The sequence below is a fragment of the Tinamus guttatus genome, unplaced genomic scaffold, assembly GCF_059628265.1.
Source record: "Tinamus guttatus ecotype Peru unplaced genomic scaffold, ASM5962826v1 Tinamus_guttatus_pri_ptg000287l, whole genome shotgun sequence".
Taxonomy (NCBI): Eukaryota; Metazoa; Chordata; class Aves; order Tinamiformes; family Tinamidae; genus Tinamus; species Tinamus guttatus.
In genome coordinates, this window is record NW_028288821.1 from 14,634,043 (window position 1) to 14,652,127 (window position 18,085).

Genomic DNA, 18,085 nt, shown 5'->3' on the forward strand with positions numbered 1-18,085 from the left:
ACTCATTGGGGAAATACAACAAATTGATGAAACGTTGGGTAGTGATTTTTGACATGATAGAGATGTCACGTTATCTGGAAGAAATGCAAAGCTGACTGTTGACTAGACACAGACCATAGAATTTAGCTGTTAGGGTCTATGGTGTTTTGGGAGAATACTGATTCGCATCCTGGCATACAATTATAATACTGATTTTGGTAAATCAAAAATATGGCTAAAATATGTCTAAATCCAAAAAATATTCAAAATACATTCTAACAAATCTTCAGTAGATCTCTAGACTTGAGATAGTCTTCTTCTAGGTTTAGGAAAGAAACAAACACAAACAAACAAACAAGAAGTGCTGAGAAAATCAGATATTAGTGAGATACTGCTTCAAATAGGCCAAGACAGGTATTAACCAGAGCAACAATGCAAGTGAGATAATGACTTCCAGAAATTCTGATTGAGCACTATGAGTCCATTTGGCTTCCCTGGTTGATGAACTGGATCATAAATTGTACTTTTTAATGCCCAGTTACATTTGTGTGCCAATAAGAGAAATGTTATTAAATGTTGATAAGCAGCACCCAAAAATTAGACATCAAGCTGAAACCCAAAGGACAGCTTCGTGCCCACTGATCTCAGCTGCAACTTGGACCATTATGTGTGTGTATTCACCTGCCAACTATATGTCTCAGTTTTAAAGTGTCAAATACAAATACATATACAAGTAAAAGCCTTGCACTAGAATTATACATGGATTTTATTTTCTCTTTTCAGCTTCTAATAGTTCATTGTGTTCTCGTCATAGCTAACAACTTGAGAAAAAAAAAAGCAATAGTTGAGTAGCATGTCATGGTGTTAGTTCAGTGGGTTTGGTGGCTGCAGTATGAGTTAATGCTGATTTACAAAGACAACAGAAGTTTATTTTCAGAGCACCAGTATAGTGTGGAATTTTTGACTAAAAATTGACTAGGCATAAGAAGCCCTCATTTTAAACAAAATCGAGTCAGGCTTCGCTGGTTTCAGTGCAAAAAGCACTAGGCCTTGATTTTGTCCAAAAATTACTTTCAGGACCCCAATGAAAGCCAAAAGGTTTTTTATTGGAATACTCGTGATAGAAATTATAATACAGTGATGTCATTTACAAGCCTAACAAAAGCTTCTTTCAGTAAATACAATAATGACAATGATTTCTGAGACAGAAGCAGCAGCACAAAATAGAGTAAGGAAAAGGCATGAAGTTTTCAGAACAAACTGAAGAGGGAGAAAATGAGGTGTCTTAGGCCTTGGCCTCTGCAAACAAGAAGGCATCGCAGTTAGGATGATCTCAAGGCAAAGAAGCCCTGTAAAGTAAATCTACAGCCTTTTTGCCCTTCTAAAGCATGGAAGATAATGGAAAGTAATCCTCTTTCTTTTTTGTTCATAAAATGACTTTAAAGTAGGATGGACTTTTTTTTTCTCTCTCTCTCACTTTATAGGATCTATTTTAAATGACCTATTTAAATGTTCTGCAATTATGATGCTTTTGTGTATTTTCCGTGCAGAGTGAACAGACAGGGAATCCCTTGAAGTTACGGTATTTTAACCAACCAAAGAATAATCTTCCTTTCTTTCTCCCTGTATTCTTCATACAAAGTGTCTTAAATAGATAGGACAGGTTCATTACCATTGTCATAATTGTCAGCTTCAGTCAGTTCCATTAGTGGATAAAGGTCTGTTAGAACATTACTCATGCGCTCCTCGCCAGCCTCCCAAGGTCTGCACAAGCTTCCTAAAACTGCTCCCTCTGATGCTCTTTCCAGTCACTCAGATCTGTTCTTCTGTTGTTTAATGTGCTCCCTGCTAAGGTCCCCTTGTGATGATATGCCAGGTTTTTCTTTTTCCTCCTCAGCCATGCTCCTTGCTTATTTTATTGATATTCTAATGGATTTTAGAGCTTACTTTGTAAAGTAAATCGCCCCTTATGTTCCCCTCTTATGCAGGTTTCAGATTTCCCTTGTAGGTAATAGCTTCACACCTCGGAGGAGACCTGGAATGTGGTTTGTCAGAAGAGCATACAGGTCGCATGGCTTGAGATAAAGCAAAGAAAATGTTTTTGATTCCTTTGGTTATAATGAATATGTCTACAAGCATATCCTCCTCTTGTCATAAGAGGATTCAAGTAAGACTCGTATCGTCCCTTACGCTATGATGTCTTCATTATTCGGGCATCGTTAAGACTTTATGCATAAATCTGCCTTTGGCTTTTTCAGGATTAGGTAAATATGTGCTAAAAATGAGATTCCATGGGCATAAGGAAAGAAAAGATATCTTTCATTTCTAACTGTTAAAAGGCCTTAGAAAACCCAGAGCTTGCTCCAGTGGAACAAAGAAACTCTGCAGAAGTTTACTTTATGCCTTTACTTTTCCATACGAACTGTGATTAAAATTGCATTCCCCTGTATGTGTGTGAGCGTGGAGTTACAAAGGAAGCTGTGAACTGATTCAGCACATGTGGTTGCTGTGTGCGCAGTCCTGTTCATTCCCCCTCACATCTGTTACCATCTCTCTCCACACTGAGCACTCTCAGCGGCGGTCGCTTGCCTGATCACTTTGATTTGGTGCCAAAATGTTTGTTCTTAAAAGCAAAGATCTCTTCTTTGAGTCACTTCCCTGAACAGTTTAGATCTGATAAGCACTGGCCCATAAGCATTTAAGTTAAAAAAATGTCACCACTCAATTAAGTATTTGCAGTTTCTGCTTTTTTGCAGGATGGGACCATGTTCCTGTCTTTCTTCACAATAGTTTAGAGATAGTAGGGAAGCTAGCACAGTGAGTGGGCCTGCTTTAAAAAAAGACAAACAGTAATGAAAAGCTCTGTCAAGCTCATGAGCTATGGAGGCCTTAATTGAAATTAACAGAAAATGTGAAAGTAGAGGAAAATAGGGCAGCTGCAGAAGAAATTTCAGCAGCAAAAAGAGATTTAAGTAGCACAATAAGCAAAACCCAAGCAATGTCTTAATTCTGCTTCAAACTTCCTCCCTCTAGTATGGCTTGTTCCCACAGTCAAGCAACAGGTCTGAAGGACACAGTTTCCTGGGAGATGCCTGGTCTCGCAGCCACCCCGGTTTCCCCGCTGCGGAGCCGGCAGGGACATTCCCAGCGTGCGGGCGAGGAACAGTTGGCAAATTGCTCCACGCTCGTTCCCTGTTCAGCAGAGTCACAGCTTGACGCTCTTCATCCAACAGCCAGCACCAGCTCAAACAGCAAAAGTAAGGTTTTTATTTTTCACTTGCAAAAGTGGATGACCATTACTTTATACTCTTTTATCCTAATCTTTTTTCTTTTCCTTTTTTTTTTTCATGAACTTTCAAAGAAATAAAGTAAGAGACTTTTCTGCTTGCAGGTCGCCTAAAAAGGGGGATAAAACATCCACCTTTTCTAATGGAAGATACTCCATTTAAGTCTGTAGAATGCCAGAAGGTCATAAGGAAAAGTCTCATTGGTAAGAAAAAATCTGGGGAGGGAGACCTTAAATTGTAATATATTAAATATATTATTCACAGTCAGTAACAGTCAAGCGACTTCAACCCACCCAAGCCTGACTGGAAGCCTTACAGGTAAGGCATTCATAGCTTAGTGCTCCCCTGTAGAAGACGATATATTTTACTAGAAGCAAAAACACAAGCCTTGTAACATAATACAAGGTGATTTTTCCCCTTCTTAGAATACCTCTTTCCTTCATATCCTCCCTCCTTTCCAACCACAGTCAGATTTTTTTTAACTTGGTATTTCTGTGCCATGCATGCCTGTAGTTCTTTATTGCAGCGTTTGTAGGCCATTCACACAGGGAAAGATGAAGTATGATTTGATGATTCAGTATGTTCAATACTGTCAGCTTTTCCTAGCACAGAATCCTTATTGTAAATGCATTTCTTGTCCTGAGAAGTTACTTTACTAAGCAGTTGCCACTGGAGAGTTTGGTACATCAACTTGCTGCCAGGTTTTACATTTGACCTGATATCACAAATCCTTATGGAGCAACATCCCAGATAGGTTCTGCATATGATTTTTATTTATTTATTTGTCTTCTGATTTCACACCTCTTTCAAGGGATAGGTTTTAGCCTCTGACAGTAAGCTGGAGGGTGAATGATCTCCGGGCAACTGAATGCAGAGAAAGAAAATAAGTAAACATGCACCGAGGGCAGTGCACTGGCATCTTGCAATTTAGCAAAATTAAATGCCTACCCACTGTGCCCTGACAGTAAAATCTGGCAAGAGCAGTGTTATGAAGCTGGACATCCCCCCAGGCTGAGTTTGCAGAGAGAATTAGTGAGAAAGCCCGCGACCAGCAGCATGCCCACTTTATCAGGCAGTTAAGACAACAACTCATTGCAAATGAGTAGAAATGAATGGAGTGAAAAACGCCTGCCAGTCCCTGTCCTAGGGATGCATGCACTGCAGTTTTTCTCAGCTGATGCTTTCCTGGAGCAGGTTATACTTGTTGCGGACTGAAGAGGGTTTCTGGATAAAATGGAGTAACTTAGGTGGAAATAATATGGGACCATGCAGAGACATATATTTGACAGCATTTCTTCCACTTTATTTAGCACAGTCCTCTTTCACAGTGGTTCCGTCCTCAGTGTATTACAAACTCACACTGTTTCCTATCACACTGGACCTTTAAGAGGATGCACATGCAGACACTCACTGTGGTGCATGCAGACTTCTCAAGTTGCTTCTCCTTCCCCCTCTTCTGACAGACAGTCTGGCTAAATTTACAGACGATGGGGACAAAGAGTTACTTTTTTTTTTCCTCCAGGGACGGTGCTGTACAGTCGTTGCATCTCCACTGGCCTCCGCATTTGGGTGCTTCTCTGGCAGGGATGCATTCTCCCTGACAGACTTGGAAATCACAGCTTTGGCCCCAGAAGTGAGGGCGCAGAGGTAGAGGACCTAGCGTGTATGTGAGTTTAGAAGAAAAGTGTTGTTTAGAAGCTGTCAAGAATATTAAAGGAAACAAAATACAAATAGGCTTAGATGTAATTTGGGGCGAGATTGCATGGTGAATTTTAGTAGTCAACAAAGAATGACCTTGCTGGGCTGTGAGCTGCTGTTTAGGTGCATCTGTCATTAAGCAAATTGTCCTGGTGCCGAATGCTGCCTTGTGCCTGTTTCCTCGGTGGAGAGTGGCATGCCACACATTTCTACCATTTCTTCACAAAAATTATGCTACTGCCCTATCTGTCTGTTAGGTCTTGCTCTCTCCTTTTGCTAAACTGAGGGGAAAACACATGGCAAACAACAGGGAAAAAAATCATCAAGAGGGATGAGTGGGGTTGAATCACAGCAAGAAGTTTAAGAAAAGGTTAGAGATGACATTAATGAACATGGTGTGTAGTCTGAATAATCTTGTAGACTTCAGGGAACCAGACCAGATAATCCCAGCTGCCCTTTCTGCCTCTGCTATCTTCCAGTCACTATCTACCATCAATAGATACGCAAAGAATTTGTATGGAAATTTGACCCAGATCTCAAAGGGTCTCAGTTTGACCCAGAGAGGCTGGGATGGAGCCCGTTAAAGCGAATTACTCCTAAGCATGTATTGGATCTTAGTCTTGACTTTGAGCTTGTGCTTCGCTTTTAATTGCCAAAATGATCTTTGGTTTGTTGTATTTTTCAGGCTGCATGTTGATAAATAAGCCTAATTCTCAGTGGATTTGACATGTTGTAAATTAAGACGAGTACCTTGGAAACCACTTAAATGAGATTTACAGGAGGAGTTATTTTTTGTAGCTGCAAATTAGAAATAAATATAAAAGTGAAGCATATTAAAACCATACCAATGAAATCGTACAGCATAACTAAATTTCATTCTAAGATAATTCCACAACATCATAAACTTATGTCATTGTCAATAACCATTTATAATAGAAGCATCAAAAATATTTAGTTATGGTGAAATACAGCTCTCCTAGGCACTTACTCATTTCCTGATTTACTTAGTAGAAATGTGCCTCCTTGTAATGTTTGTTGATTCTTGGTTCAGCCTCTAAGCAATTGATTGAATGGTGGTGGGAGTAGTGATCTGTCTTTGATATTGTCTAAGTGCTGTTTCACCCATCCCATAAGCAAGAAAATAGTTTAACATCCGGCTTAATGTAGCTGGTTAAACCAAACTCACACCTTAATCTTTACGCCTGCATTTTGGTACCTGTTATTAAAGTAGCCTTTTGGGCCAGGTATTTTCCTAAATGAATTTTATTCTGGAACTTTGCTCTCTATTCCGTAAGTTTATTTGAAGAAAGAGTTTTTGAGAAATTCAGATTAAAATACATGCAAATGCATGTAAACCAGGCCTTTTATATAAATGCACTCCCTTTTATGAGAACAGTAGTTTGTGAATGGTTCAATAATTAAGGTAGTTTGCATTTTAAAGACTTCAGTTTTTAATTGGTTGAATATTAAGCACAGATCATGTAAAGATCTGTTGTGATATGCAAATTATGATGTCTGAGCCGCATTTGTTTTCAGGTATCAGTCTATCCGCATAATGCAAAATAACATTCTGCAATTATTTCAATTAGATGCAGTCAGCCTTCGGAGCAAGCTATTTATTTCATTTCTGTAAATGAAGAAAGCAGTTGCAGCTTTCCCTTGCCCGATGTTTACTGCCCAGAACTAGCACTCACGAGTGGTATGTGTGCAATACATAAAGAGCTTTCTAACTGAATCCCATTAGCGCACACAGTAGAGGACAAGCAGTTGAACTCCCTTGCAGGATTTCATTTGCCTAACTGACCCTTCCGCCTTGGGAAGAGATGTCACCTTGTTTGGGGGTGTTCATTATCATTCCAAATTGCATTATGGAATGTCGTTGGAGTTCTTAATTAGCAGAAGCTGTTTTGCACAAGTGCGGAACATTGGAGGGGTTTTTCTCCTCAGGCTGCAGCTGTTCCCTCGGCAGAGGAGGAATTTCACCTAAGCAAGGAGCGGGGGATGCACGAACAGCCGTGGTGTCTCCAGAGCGGCTCGGCTGGGTCTCCTCGCAGCCATTCGGTTCCGCACACGCAAGTGGCAGCAAATGTTCCCCCCGCGCTGCCCCCTCACCTTCCACCTCTACTTTCTTGTTTTTCCCTTCCCTCCCCCGCTTTTCCACGCGGCGCTGCTCGGCGGCGGGAGCCCGCGCGGTGGCACCGGCGCCGTCCCGCGCGCGCCCCGCACTTGTGGCTGCGCGGCCCGAGGCAGCTGCGCGGGGGCGCAGCCTCTCCGCGGGGAAGGTAACGGGCGCCCGGCGGGCTGCGCGCTGCGGCGCTGCGCGCGGTGTCTGCGCGCGGCGCAGGGGAGGGGGCTCCGCGCCGCGCGGGGGCGGGCGCTGCGAGCGGCGCAGCCCGCCGGGGAGCCGCGCACCGCGCTCGCCCCGCTCCCTGCGCGCCGCCTCCGCGCGCGCGCGCGCCGTGCCCGGGGCCGGAGCAGCGCGGAGCGGAGCGGAGCGGCCGCGAGGTAGGGAAGGTGCCGCGCTCCGCCGGGAGCATCGCCCGCCGCGCCGAGCGCGGGCGCGGAGCGGGGCCGCCGCTGCGTTGGCGTTTCCTTATTTCTTGTTGTTTTTGTGATGATGGTTGTTCCGCGGGCTTTGGTGCTATCACTATAATTATTATTGCTGCTGTTTTTAAGAAGGTGCGGGGGGAGGGGGGACAAAGCTGCGGCGGTGCCTGCGGAGCCTCCCTCCCTCCGGCCGCTGCCCGCAGCGCCGGCGCGGGGGCTCCGCGGGCGCCGCCGCCTCGCGCCGGGCCAGGGCCGCGCGGGAAGGCGCCGCGGGCTGCACTGCGCGGAGGTGCGGAGCGGGGTTTCGCAAAGATTTGTTTATTTATTTATTTATTGGGGCGGGGGGGGGGGCGGTTGTGGCTTGTTGCAAAGGGATGCGGGGCTGCATCCCCCGGCGGCGTGTGCGCGCGGCGCGCAGCGTGTTGCCCGAGTGTGCCCGGGACCCTCCTCCCTTCCCCGCCTGGAGGCAGGGGGCGACGGGCGCCCGCGGGGAGCGGAGCCCGCAGCCCCCGAGCCGGCTCCGGCCATCGCGTTGCGGCAAAAAACTGCGGTAGCGGCTGCGCTGCCGGGCGCGGGGTCCCGCGGCGGCCGCCCGCGCCCCCTCCTCCGCGCGACCTTCCTGCCTTGGCCGCCCTCCCGGGCCCCGGCTCGTCCTCCCGCCGCGCGGCTCCCTCCGGTGCCGCTCTGCGCCCTCCGCTTGCATCCCGGCTCCCTCCGCTTGCATCCCGGCTCCCTCCTTCCAACTCGGCTGCTTCCCACCGCGCGACAGGAAAGTGGCAAGTTGGGAAGAGGGGGAACGGGGACGATGCGTGTGTTGGAGGGGGAAAGCGATTCATTATTGACTGATTTGTTTGGGGGGAAAAAAAAAACAGTCTGCAACTCAGGGGAAATCTTGGAGCTTCGGTATTTTCAGAGTGAAAAATGGCAGCTCAGCTGGCCTGGCTGTATGTGAAGGGTTCTTGAAAGCCACCTCTGTATCAGCGCAGGGATGAGAGCAAATTGCAGGGGCTTTCTTTTTTTTTAAAAAAAAAAAAAAGAGAGAAAAGTTGTTCTTGTCAGGTTTCCGTAGTGTCGGACTGGTGAATTGTGACTTTGTTTCACCCTGTAAGTCGGGATGTTGTTGTTATTCCTGGGGATGGGACCGTATGTCCGTGCATGCTCTTCCACGTCCGTGTGCCTCCGCTGGCTGCCTAGAGCTGATCTGCTCCTTCTGCGGGTCGTTACTAGTATCTCAGTGATTGATTTACCACCTATTTACTTAAACTAGGTAAAATAAGTGACAGAAACAATGTGCTTGCATACCTATGCATCCCTTGAGTGAATCTCAGTATTACTGTAGTGGTATCTGTATGCGTCGATTATATATATGTACATATACATTGAGTGTGGATACTGCTTTTTTTTTTTTTTGTCAGCAGCTTCATCCTTCATACACTGTGCTTTCCGAACCCAGGTTTTTGATCATGCCTAACTTCAGCTTTTCTGTTGAACACTCCTGAAATGCACGGCAACATGTGAGCAGTGCAGTACTGAGGAAAGTAAATGTGCATAAAATGGGAATCTCCTTTAGTTATTCTACTTTGCTAGCTATGCATGTTTAGTGTGTGAGAAAGAGAAATGTATTTGATACAAACTTATTTGTATTTGTCTGCAGATATTTATGTTCTGTATTTGAAACTCAGGCTCCCGAGTATTTGGGTTGTTAAAACCTTTCATGTTGTTTGAAATTCAGTGCTTGTAGTTTATCTATAATCCTTGGCAGGTACAGTAGCTCAGTGGAGTACAATTTTTAACCCAAACAGCTTTTTGGAACAATGACAACTGAAAAACATTTTCTCTTTTCTTTCCTTCTTTCTTCTTTAGATTCTTTATCTTTGTTCAGGAGTCTAAGGTTGCTTGCTGATCACAAGAAGATGTTTCTGTGGCTCTTTCTGGTTCTGTCATCTCCAGTTTCTTCTACAACTGCAGATGCTGATATATCTGTGGAAATTTGCAATGTTTGCTCCTGTGTGTCAGTTGAGAATGTACTCTATGTCAACTGTGAGAAGGTTGCAGTCTACAGACCGAATCAGCTTAAGCCACCATGGTCTAATTTTTACCACCTCAACTTTCAAAACAACCTGCTAATTGTTCTGTATCCAAACACCTTTCTTAATTTTACACATGCAGTATCCTTGCAACTGGGTAATAATAAATTACAGAACATTGAGGGAGGAGCATTCCTGGGTCTTAGTGCATTAAAGCAGTTGCACTTGAACAACAATGAATTAAAGATTCTCCGAGCTGATACCTTCCTTGGCATAGAGAACTTGGAGTATCTCCAAGCTGACTACAATTTAATCAAGTTTATTGAACGGGGAGCCTTCAATAAGCTTCACAAGCTGAAAGTCCTCATCCTTAATGACAATCTGATTTCATTCCTTCCTGATAATATTTTTCGATTTGCTTCTCTAACCCATCTGGATATACGAGGGAATCGAATACAGAAGCTTCCATACATTGGGGTTCTGGAGCACATTGGGCGAATTGTCGAGTTGCAGCTGGAAGACAACCCTTGGAATTGTACTTGTGATTTGTTGCCGTTGAAAGCGTGGCTGGAGAACATGCCCTACAACATCTACATTGGCGAGGCCATCTGCGAGACACCCAGCGACCTGTACGGGAGGCTGCTGAAGGAAACCAACAAGCAAGAGCTGTGCTCCATGGGGACGGGCAGCGACTTTGATGTGCGCGTCCTGCCTCCCGCGCAGCTGGAGCCAGGCTACAGCACCCCCAACGGCCACACCACGCAGACCTCGGTGCACAGGTTGGTCACAAAGCCTCCGAAAACGACAAATCCTTCCAAGATCTCGGGGATAGTAGCAGGCAAAGCGCTGTCCAATCGCAATCTCAGTCAAATCGTATCCTATCAGACCAGGGTGCCTCCTCTGACGCCTTGCCCCGTGCCCTGTGTTTGCAAAACACATCCTTCTGACCTGGGATTAAGTGTAAATTGCCAAGAAAGAAATATAGAGACGATGGCCGAACTCATACCGAAACCTCTAAATGCCAAGAAGCTGCACGTAAATGGCAATTACATTAAGAATGTGGACACGGCAGATTTCACTGAGTTCGAGGGGCTGGATTTACTGCATCTAGGCAGCAATCGGATTTCAGTAATCAAGGGAGAAGTTTTCCGCAACCTTACGAATTTACGGAGATTGTATCTCAACGGCAATCAGATAGAGCGCCTGAGCCCAGAAATGTTTGCTGGCCTCCACAATTTGCAGTATCTATATTTGGAATACAATGTTATCAAAGAAATCTTAGCAGGCACTTTTGACTTGATGCCAAACCTGCAGTTGCTCTACCTGAACAACAACCTTCTGCGAAGCTTGCCAGCCTACATTTTTGCTGGTGCGCCGCTTGCTAGACTGAATCTGAGGAACAACCATTTCATGTATTTACCTGTAAGTGGCGTTCTTGATCAGCTAAAATCTCTGACACAAATTGATTTGGAAGGTAATCCATGGGACTGCACGTGTGATTTAGTTGCTTTAAAACTGTGGCTTGAAAAGCTAAATGAAGGTATTGTGGTGAAGGAGTTGAAATGTGAAACACCTGTACAGTTTGCTAACATTGAACTGAAGTCTCTGAAAAACGAGATCCTCTGTCCCAAACTCTTAAACAAGCCATCCGCTCTGTTCTCCAGTCCTGTGCCCGCCGTCACTTTTACAACACCACTGGGACCAATACGGAGTGCTCCTGGCGGCCCAGTTCCGTTGTCCATCCTCATCTTAAGCATATTAGTTGTGCTTATTTTAACAGTGTTTGTGGCTTTTTGTCTTCTCGTTTTTGTGCTTCGGCGCAACAAAAAACCATCTGTCAAGCATGAAGGGATGGGAAACCAGGAATGCAGTTCAATGCAACTGCAGTTAAGGAAGCACGACCACAAAGCAAACAAAAAAGACGGACTGGGCGCAGAGGCCTTCATTCCTCAAACCATCGAGCAGATGAGCAAAAGCCATACCTGTGGCTTAAAGGAGTCTGAGACGGGCTTCACCTTTGCTGATCCACCAGGACAAAAAGTCATCCTGAGAAATATTAATGACAAAGAGAAAGATTTGTTGCACGTGGATAGAAAAAGACTCAGCACAATTGATGAACTGGATGAATTATTCCCTGGGAGGGATTCCAATGTATTTATTCAGAATTTTCTTGAAAGTAAAAAAGAATACAACAGTATAGGGGTTAGCGGCTTTGAAATACGTTACCCAGAGAAACAACAAGACAAAAAAAACAAGAAATCCCTAATAGGTGGTAATCATAGTAAAATTGTAGTAGAACAAAGAAAGAGTGAATATTTTGAACTAAAAGCTAAACTTCAAGGTTCACCTGACTATCTACAAGTCCTTGAAGAACAAACAGCTTTGAATAAAATATAGGTCATGCAATCTTATTGCCTACAGAGGACATTTATTTAATGATGAAAGTGCCTTTTGTTGACTTTTAACTTCCAAATACTATATTATATTGATAGGCATAGAGGCAGGGGTATCCAAGGGTACTGATTAATGGTAGCTGCACATGATTTGTCAGTAGAGGAGAAATTCCTTAATAGGTTTTACTACATAAAGCTCATGCCCTGTGGAATCTTGTAGGGATACTGCAAACTCTATTGCCAAAGGGATGCTTTATACACATTACACTGAATTTAACCTCAAGAGGCATATATGTTTTGTACCTTAAATGCTAAACCTTCGTCTCCTTGTGATTTGTCAGAGCAAACACAAGAAACCTGGTACTGGTGTTTGTACCTCAGCTGGGTCCTTCATCCTGCACGTGGATTTAAGTTGGTGGAACTGGAGTAATCCTTTGATTTGTGGTGTTGTAATGGCACTGTTTAAAGATTATCTGAAAAGTAACAAGCATGCAAAGAGAGAACATTCGATAGTATGTGTAAATTGGTTACATTTATGGCCTGCATCTTGAAACCACTGGAATTATAATGTTAAATTGTGCAAATATTTGTTTAAAATATACCATGCATTACATACTGATGAAATAAATTTGACCACTTGAAACATACCTGTCTATACATAAAATTAAAAAAAAAAGCATAACCTGACTTCTGCAGCATTTGTGGTGATCTGAAGAAAATACTTGATGTTTATGCAGAATCTGTTGTAAGACTCATCTCCGAAGAAAACTAGAGTTCCTTCTCAGTTACGTGAAACGCTTGCAACCCTAACGGGTTTTCCAAAATTGTCAAAGTGCTTACTGTGTGAGCGTAGCAGAAACTATTTTTGTAATATAATTCATATTTATGAAATACTTTGTATACTAAATAGGAAAATATGTACTCCTTAATATGTATTTAATATGCCTGACTTGTTTTCCTGATCACAATGCATTAATCATTCAATATAAATAAAAACAGAACAATATACCAAACAGAATCCGGGGATGTAATGTATAGCGTTATCCAGAATTAAGTGATCAGGTATAATAATAATAAAATTGTTCTGTATTATTCTTGTGAAATTAGCATATTATCTTATTTCAGATTTGTTACCAATGGTGCATTTTAAAATAGATTCATTAGTTTTTTAGTATTGTGTCTCAGGCAATTACTTGCCATCAGTTGTCTTGCTTTTCAGGGTTCTACAGCTTAATCGAAATAGTTTTCACTACAAGTATCTACAGGAATTCATGATAAGGGTAATATTTTCATTGTATATGCATCAGTGTTTTGGTTCTTACTATCTGTCTGACTGCTCTCAATCAGAAAATCTATCAGAACAGTAAACTGTATGGCAAATCACATCTATTTAAAACCACACTGTAAAATGAATATAGTGGTCTCAGTTCAGTTCAGAGTATTGTGTAGTTCATATGTATAGGGAGTAAAACCTTTGTGAAAGCTGATTCTGAATAGCTAGGAAAAGAAAAGTAGGCGGGAGGATGGAAAATACCCATTTTATCTCGCAGATAGATAGATAGATGGTAGCTTGAGATGAGAGTAGAGATTTACTTGGTAAAGTCTCACACAGAAAATCCATACTATGAGACTTAACATAAGTTCATTGATGTGAACAGTATTTTTTTCATGTATTTCAATGAGCTTTGGATAAGACCCTCTATCTCTTTAGCTTCCAGAACTCTTTTTTTTTTCCCATCCACCATTTATAGTCAATAAATAAATCAAGATTAGTAGGTAATAAGCATGAATATTTTTCATGAATTTGAAACTAGCAAATATTACAGCAAGACCCACACTAATGTGGGGAAGGCTGTATCAGCTTTTTGCATTGTAAACCTCTAATTTCAGGGCTTTATGACACTGCTGTAAAAATTTTATTCTGGTATGATACTTGGCAAACAGCCTGGAGTATATTTTTTAAGAAGTTAAAGGAAAAAATAAAAGAAAAAAAAGCTGCTTTATTTAAAAGAAAACAAAAAGACATTTTCTACTTTCAGACAGATTTGTTTATGCTCTTGTAACCTAGAAAGAGGGTTGATTTATTATTTTCTCCATAACATACAGTATATAAATGACTTCAAATAATAAAATGATAACAAATAAATGGCTCAGTTGATCTTTCAAAAAGCTGCTGTTGTCCATGCACAATAATTTAACTTAATTCAAGAGGTCATAGGGATTTTCAGGAGATGGTCACTATGCATATATGCATTTTTGGCATACAGGATTCCCATTGACACAGCACATTGCCAAGACCTTAAACAGAGTATTTGAGCTTGTTCAGGAGTTTGCAGCTGGGGGAGTGTTGAAGGTGCCCTGGGGGCAGCTGGGGGGGATCACGGTCACTGCCTCCCGCTGCGCCCAGGCTGCAGCTTTTAGGATGAGCCGAGGCTCGCGGGGACTTGCCGAGGTGCGAGGCTCGTGACACCCTTCACGTGTTGTCACGAGCTGTCGTGCCTCGTTCCGTACCCTTCTGGTGAGAGGCAACGTTAAAAAGGCATTTGAAAATAGCAAATAAATGAAGGCTCCGAGATGATGTTAAAAACTGTGTGCTCGTGTCAGGTGTTGCCCTGAGTTAAAAGAACAGTTGGCAAGCCAGCATACCTTCCTCAGCTAGGAAAAGTGAGCTTGTTTTCCTCTCTTCCTGAGGTGAGAAGAGGAGAAGATGACGTTCTTCATCTACTTGCTGATGAGAGGAGCTGTATGTACTGTTATGTACTGTGACATCTATGCGAGATCATATTTTCCTAGTCACTGAGGCCTCGGACTGGTAAAGCATTCAAGCTTAATTTAAATCACACGGTCCTGGTCATGAGCCTAAAACAAAGCACTTGCTCAAGAGAGGGTCTTAGATGAAGTTTTGTCATGGACTTCAAAAGAAGCAGGTGCAGAAGAGTTACCGTGTGTAAGAATAATCCATGGAGCCCGTTGCCTAGCGCACACGGGCAGCCGTCTCCTCCCGCGAGCTGTCCCGCGGCTCCGTAGGGATTACGCAGTCGAGTGTAGGGTCACCAGCATCAGTAAAGGTTGCACAGTCTGGACCTTCCCGTAGAAATTGTTCCGTAGTGTTTTACATGTATGGTGCAATATGTAGGCATAATAATGTGAGTAAAAAGAGTGTAGAAGCTGGCAAAACACTCTTTCTGTGATATTGTTGTTTTGAATGACAACCTTGATGTCAATTTATTTCCTCCATGGTTTGAGATAGTGTTATGTGTCTATGCAGCAGTTTTAGTTTAAAGTCCATTCAAATCTACGGTCAGCCCATCTGGGAAAGCGAATCTTCTGGTTTGGCTGAACAGACCTGTCCGCTCACTACATTGGTTTGAGTGGCCATGCTTGTAAAATGGCCATTAAGACCCATAGACATGGACTAAATCAGTGAAGGTGTTAACATAATCTGTTGTGTTCATTGTATTATAAAGAAGTTCACATTTTTTTAATGAAATCAATAAATGAAAATGAAAAAAAAAATGTGCAATTTTATCAGAAAGCAACTATTAAGGTGCAAGTATGCAAGGCCGTTAAGACAATTTATATTTATATTTAGTGTTCCAGATTACCAATAAAGACATTTGAAATCTAATATCAAGAAATTGTTTTTCCATGATTTTTTTTTGAAAAAAGCCATAAGGGTGGTATAAATTATGATCGGCATGGCCTTGTGAATGCTGTTAACAAATGCTTCAGAGTTAGCAAAACACATCCAGAACTTGATGGTGGTATAATATCTATAATATTTTTTGCATGATTTGTACATTGATATTGTACGAAATGAGCACAGTGAGATTTTTTTTTTCAGTTGCATCCAAAGAGATGGGAAGGAAAAATAAAAAGAATGTATTTATAATCACTCTATTTTGAAATAAAGCCAAGAAAACAAAATGTATTGTTTTTACCCTGCTTCCATCATTCCTATTTTAGATTAGTTTATAGTAAGAATAGCTACTTTTTAACATCCAGTCCAATGTAAAATAAGGAAAACTTGTTTATGACTTTGGTTTGCCTTCAGCTACATCTAAATATTAGCCACTATTGACTTAAGAAATTTGTATGAAGTATTAATAAAATTGTTTGGTACAATGGTATCTCTGAAGCTACAGTTTGTTGAATGCCTGAAATATTCTCTTTCAGATTATTTGTGTATGGGAGGAAGAGAATCTGTTAAGTAGTTAAACATTGTCTTCTAATCACCTGGGACAGTTTATTTGTTGTCATTGTTTAATGGAAATTTATCCTATTGTCTAACAAAATCCTCCTTCCCTTAGTTATGAAAATAGGCCCTCAGAAGTCAGGGGAACTTTCTGCATTAGTAACGTGAGCAGAAATCTGTTTCTGGTTGGAGTCCACAATCATCGACACGGAAGTGTTTGGAGGAACAGTCACACTTCAAACAAATGCTAGGGGCATTCGTTTTGATTTTTCTCCCTTTCTTATTAATCACCTTCAGTAAGACAGCTTTGTAGAGGAACAAAATTAATTTATCTTTAATTAATCCCTTACCAAAAGGGGGAAAAAAATCAATCCATATACCTTTTAACTAGGATGTTTTTCATAAATGAACATTGAAAAGGCATCTTTAGGTACTTTAACTTCCAAATTTAGATTTTGTAGTAAAACGTTTTTGCAAAGAATAATAAAAATCTTCCTGGAAGGGGTGAGGAGCAGGAACGGATCGATATCTAGATTAAACATTCCCCTGCTGTGCCAGATTTAACATGCAGTGTAATGGTAGTGAATGAGAATCAGAATGTGATATGGACTAGAAAATCAGGACTTCATACTGTGGTTTTTCTTCACTGCCAACTCCAGTGAAGTGCTAGGAGCAAATCCATGACATTCATGAGGAAAGGAAAGGCCTGCTCATATATCTAATATAAGTTCTTTCTGATGAACTGGAGGATCAAGACTGATGTTTCGAAAATAATACACATACATTGTTTCCTGAATATAGAGGAACTCCGCAATGTTCTTCTAACACGTTTTTCCACTATTTATTCTTTTTTTTTTTTTGATTGCAATTCATTCATCCTTTTGTGTTCTGATCGATACTGTGTTGAGAAATAAAAATAAGAATGTTAATGCCCAGGATCAAACTCCTCTCAGAAACAGGCTTCAGTAGCATCAAATCAGACTTAAGCTGGCAAACATGAAAGCAGAAATTTACCATACTATTTAAGGAGTTGATCTATCATGGAAATCAAAAAGAAGCCAGGCCATATTTTTACTAGAAATGTAACAAAATTGACTTGAAGAAAGAAAATACGATCTTGCTTTTTGTTCCATTAATTTGCTGTGGCAGAGCTATTATTACTTTTAAATAACAGTAGGACAGGCTACAGTATAGGAGCAGTCCTGCTTAATGAAAGCCTTCACTGATTTAAGAGCTGTGTGCATTCTGTAAATATAGTGTGGGTAGAAAACTATTTAAATTTCCTGTTTTAGTACATAGACTTGCATCATACACCGGATAGCATTAGATGAGATCTTTTATCTTCTGTGTCTAATGGAACAAACTTACCTCAATCCTCTCACATATTAAAATAGGAGCTTTATTGAAGTATGTTCATTTTACAGTTAATTTTATTCTTAGTCATTGATAATCTTTAAAATCATGTACTTATTGCCTGGAAATAATGTATTTGGAATAGTCTATTATTTCTAAGATACCGCTCTTTAGGTTGCAGATTGATGTTGTATTATATTGATTTTTCATTCTCCTTCTCTGAATTTTTTGTAGTCATTAAATATGAAATAATTTCTTAACAGCACAAAGAATCCGGATAAGGAAAAAACACCTAACTGATACCATGTTTGCATTTTATATATGTATATATGTGTACGAACGTGTGTGCAAGCATCCACGTGCATGTGCCAAGACAGAATCTGGAATAAATCAACACTGATAGGCATTTGAGTGTTTGCAGGATTGACCTGCTGGCCTCTGCTTAGTCAGAAAGCAAGAGGTGATGTCTACCTTCGTTCTCCCTATCCACAAGCATTTTATTTCTTGATTTAATCTCCTGTCATTTCCTAGAAATGTGTGCCCTGTGACCTTTCTTTATCCCTCTACTGACATCCTTCTGACATCTTTCTACTTCATGCTCTTGTT

General features: G+C 41.6%; 1 protein-coding gene across 1 annotated transcript; it reads left to right on the forward strand.

The window, feature by feature from the left end:
- Positions 1 to 7,413: 7,413 nt before the first annotated feature.
- On the forward strand, positions 7,414 to 13,034 carry SLITRK4 (SLIT and NTRK like family member 4). The gene is made up of 2 exons (XM_088527606.1): positions 7,414 to 7,469; positions 9,375 to 13,034. Exon 2 carries the CDS (start codon positions 9,425 to 9,427, stop codon positions 11,933 to 11,935), a length of 2,511 nt encoding a protein of 836 aa, XP_088383732.1. The 5' UTR covers positions 7,414 to 7,469; positions 9,375 to 9,424; the 3' UTR covers positions 11,936 to 13,034.
- The last annotated feature ends 5,051 nt before the right edge of the window (positions 13,035 to 18,085 follow it).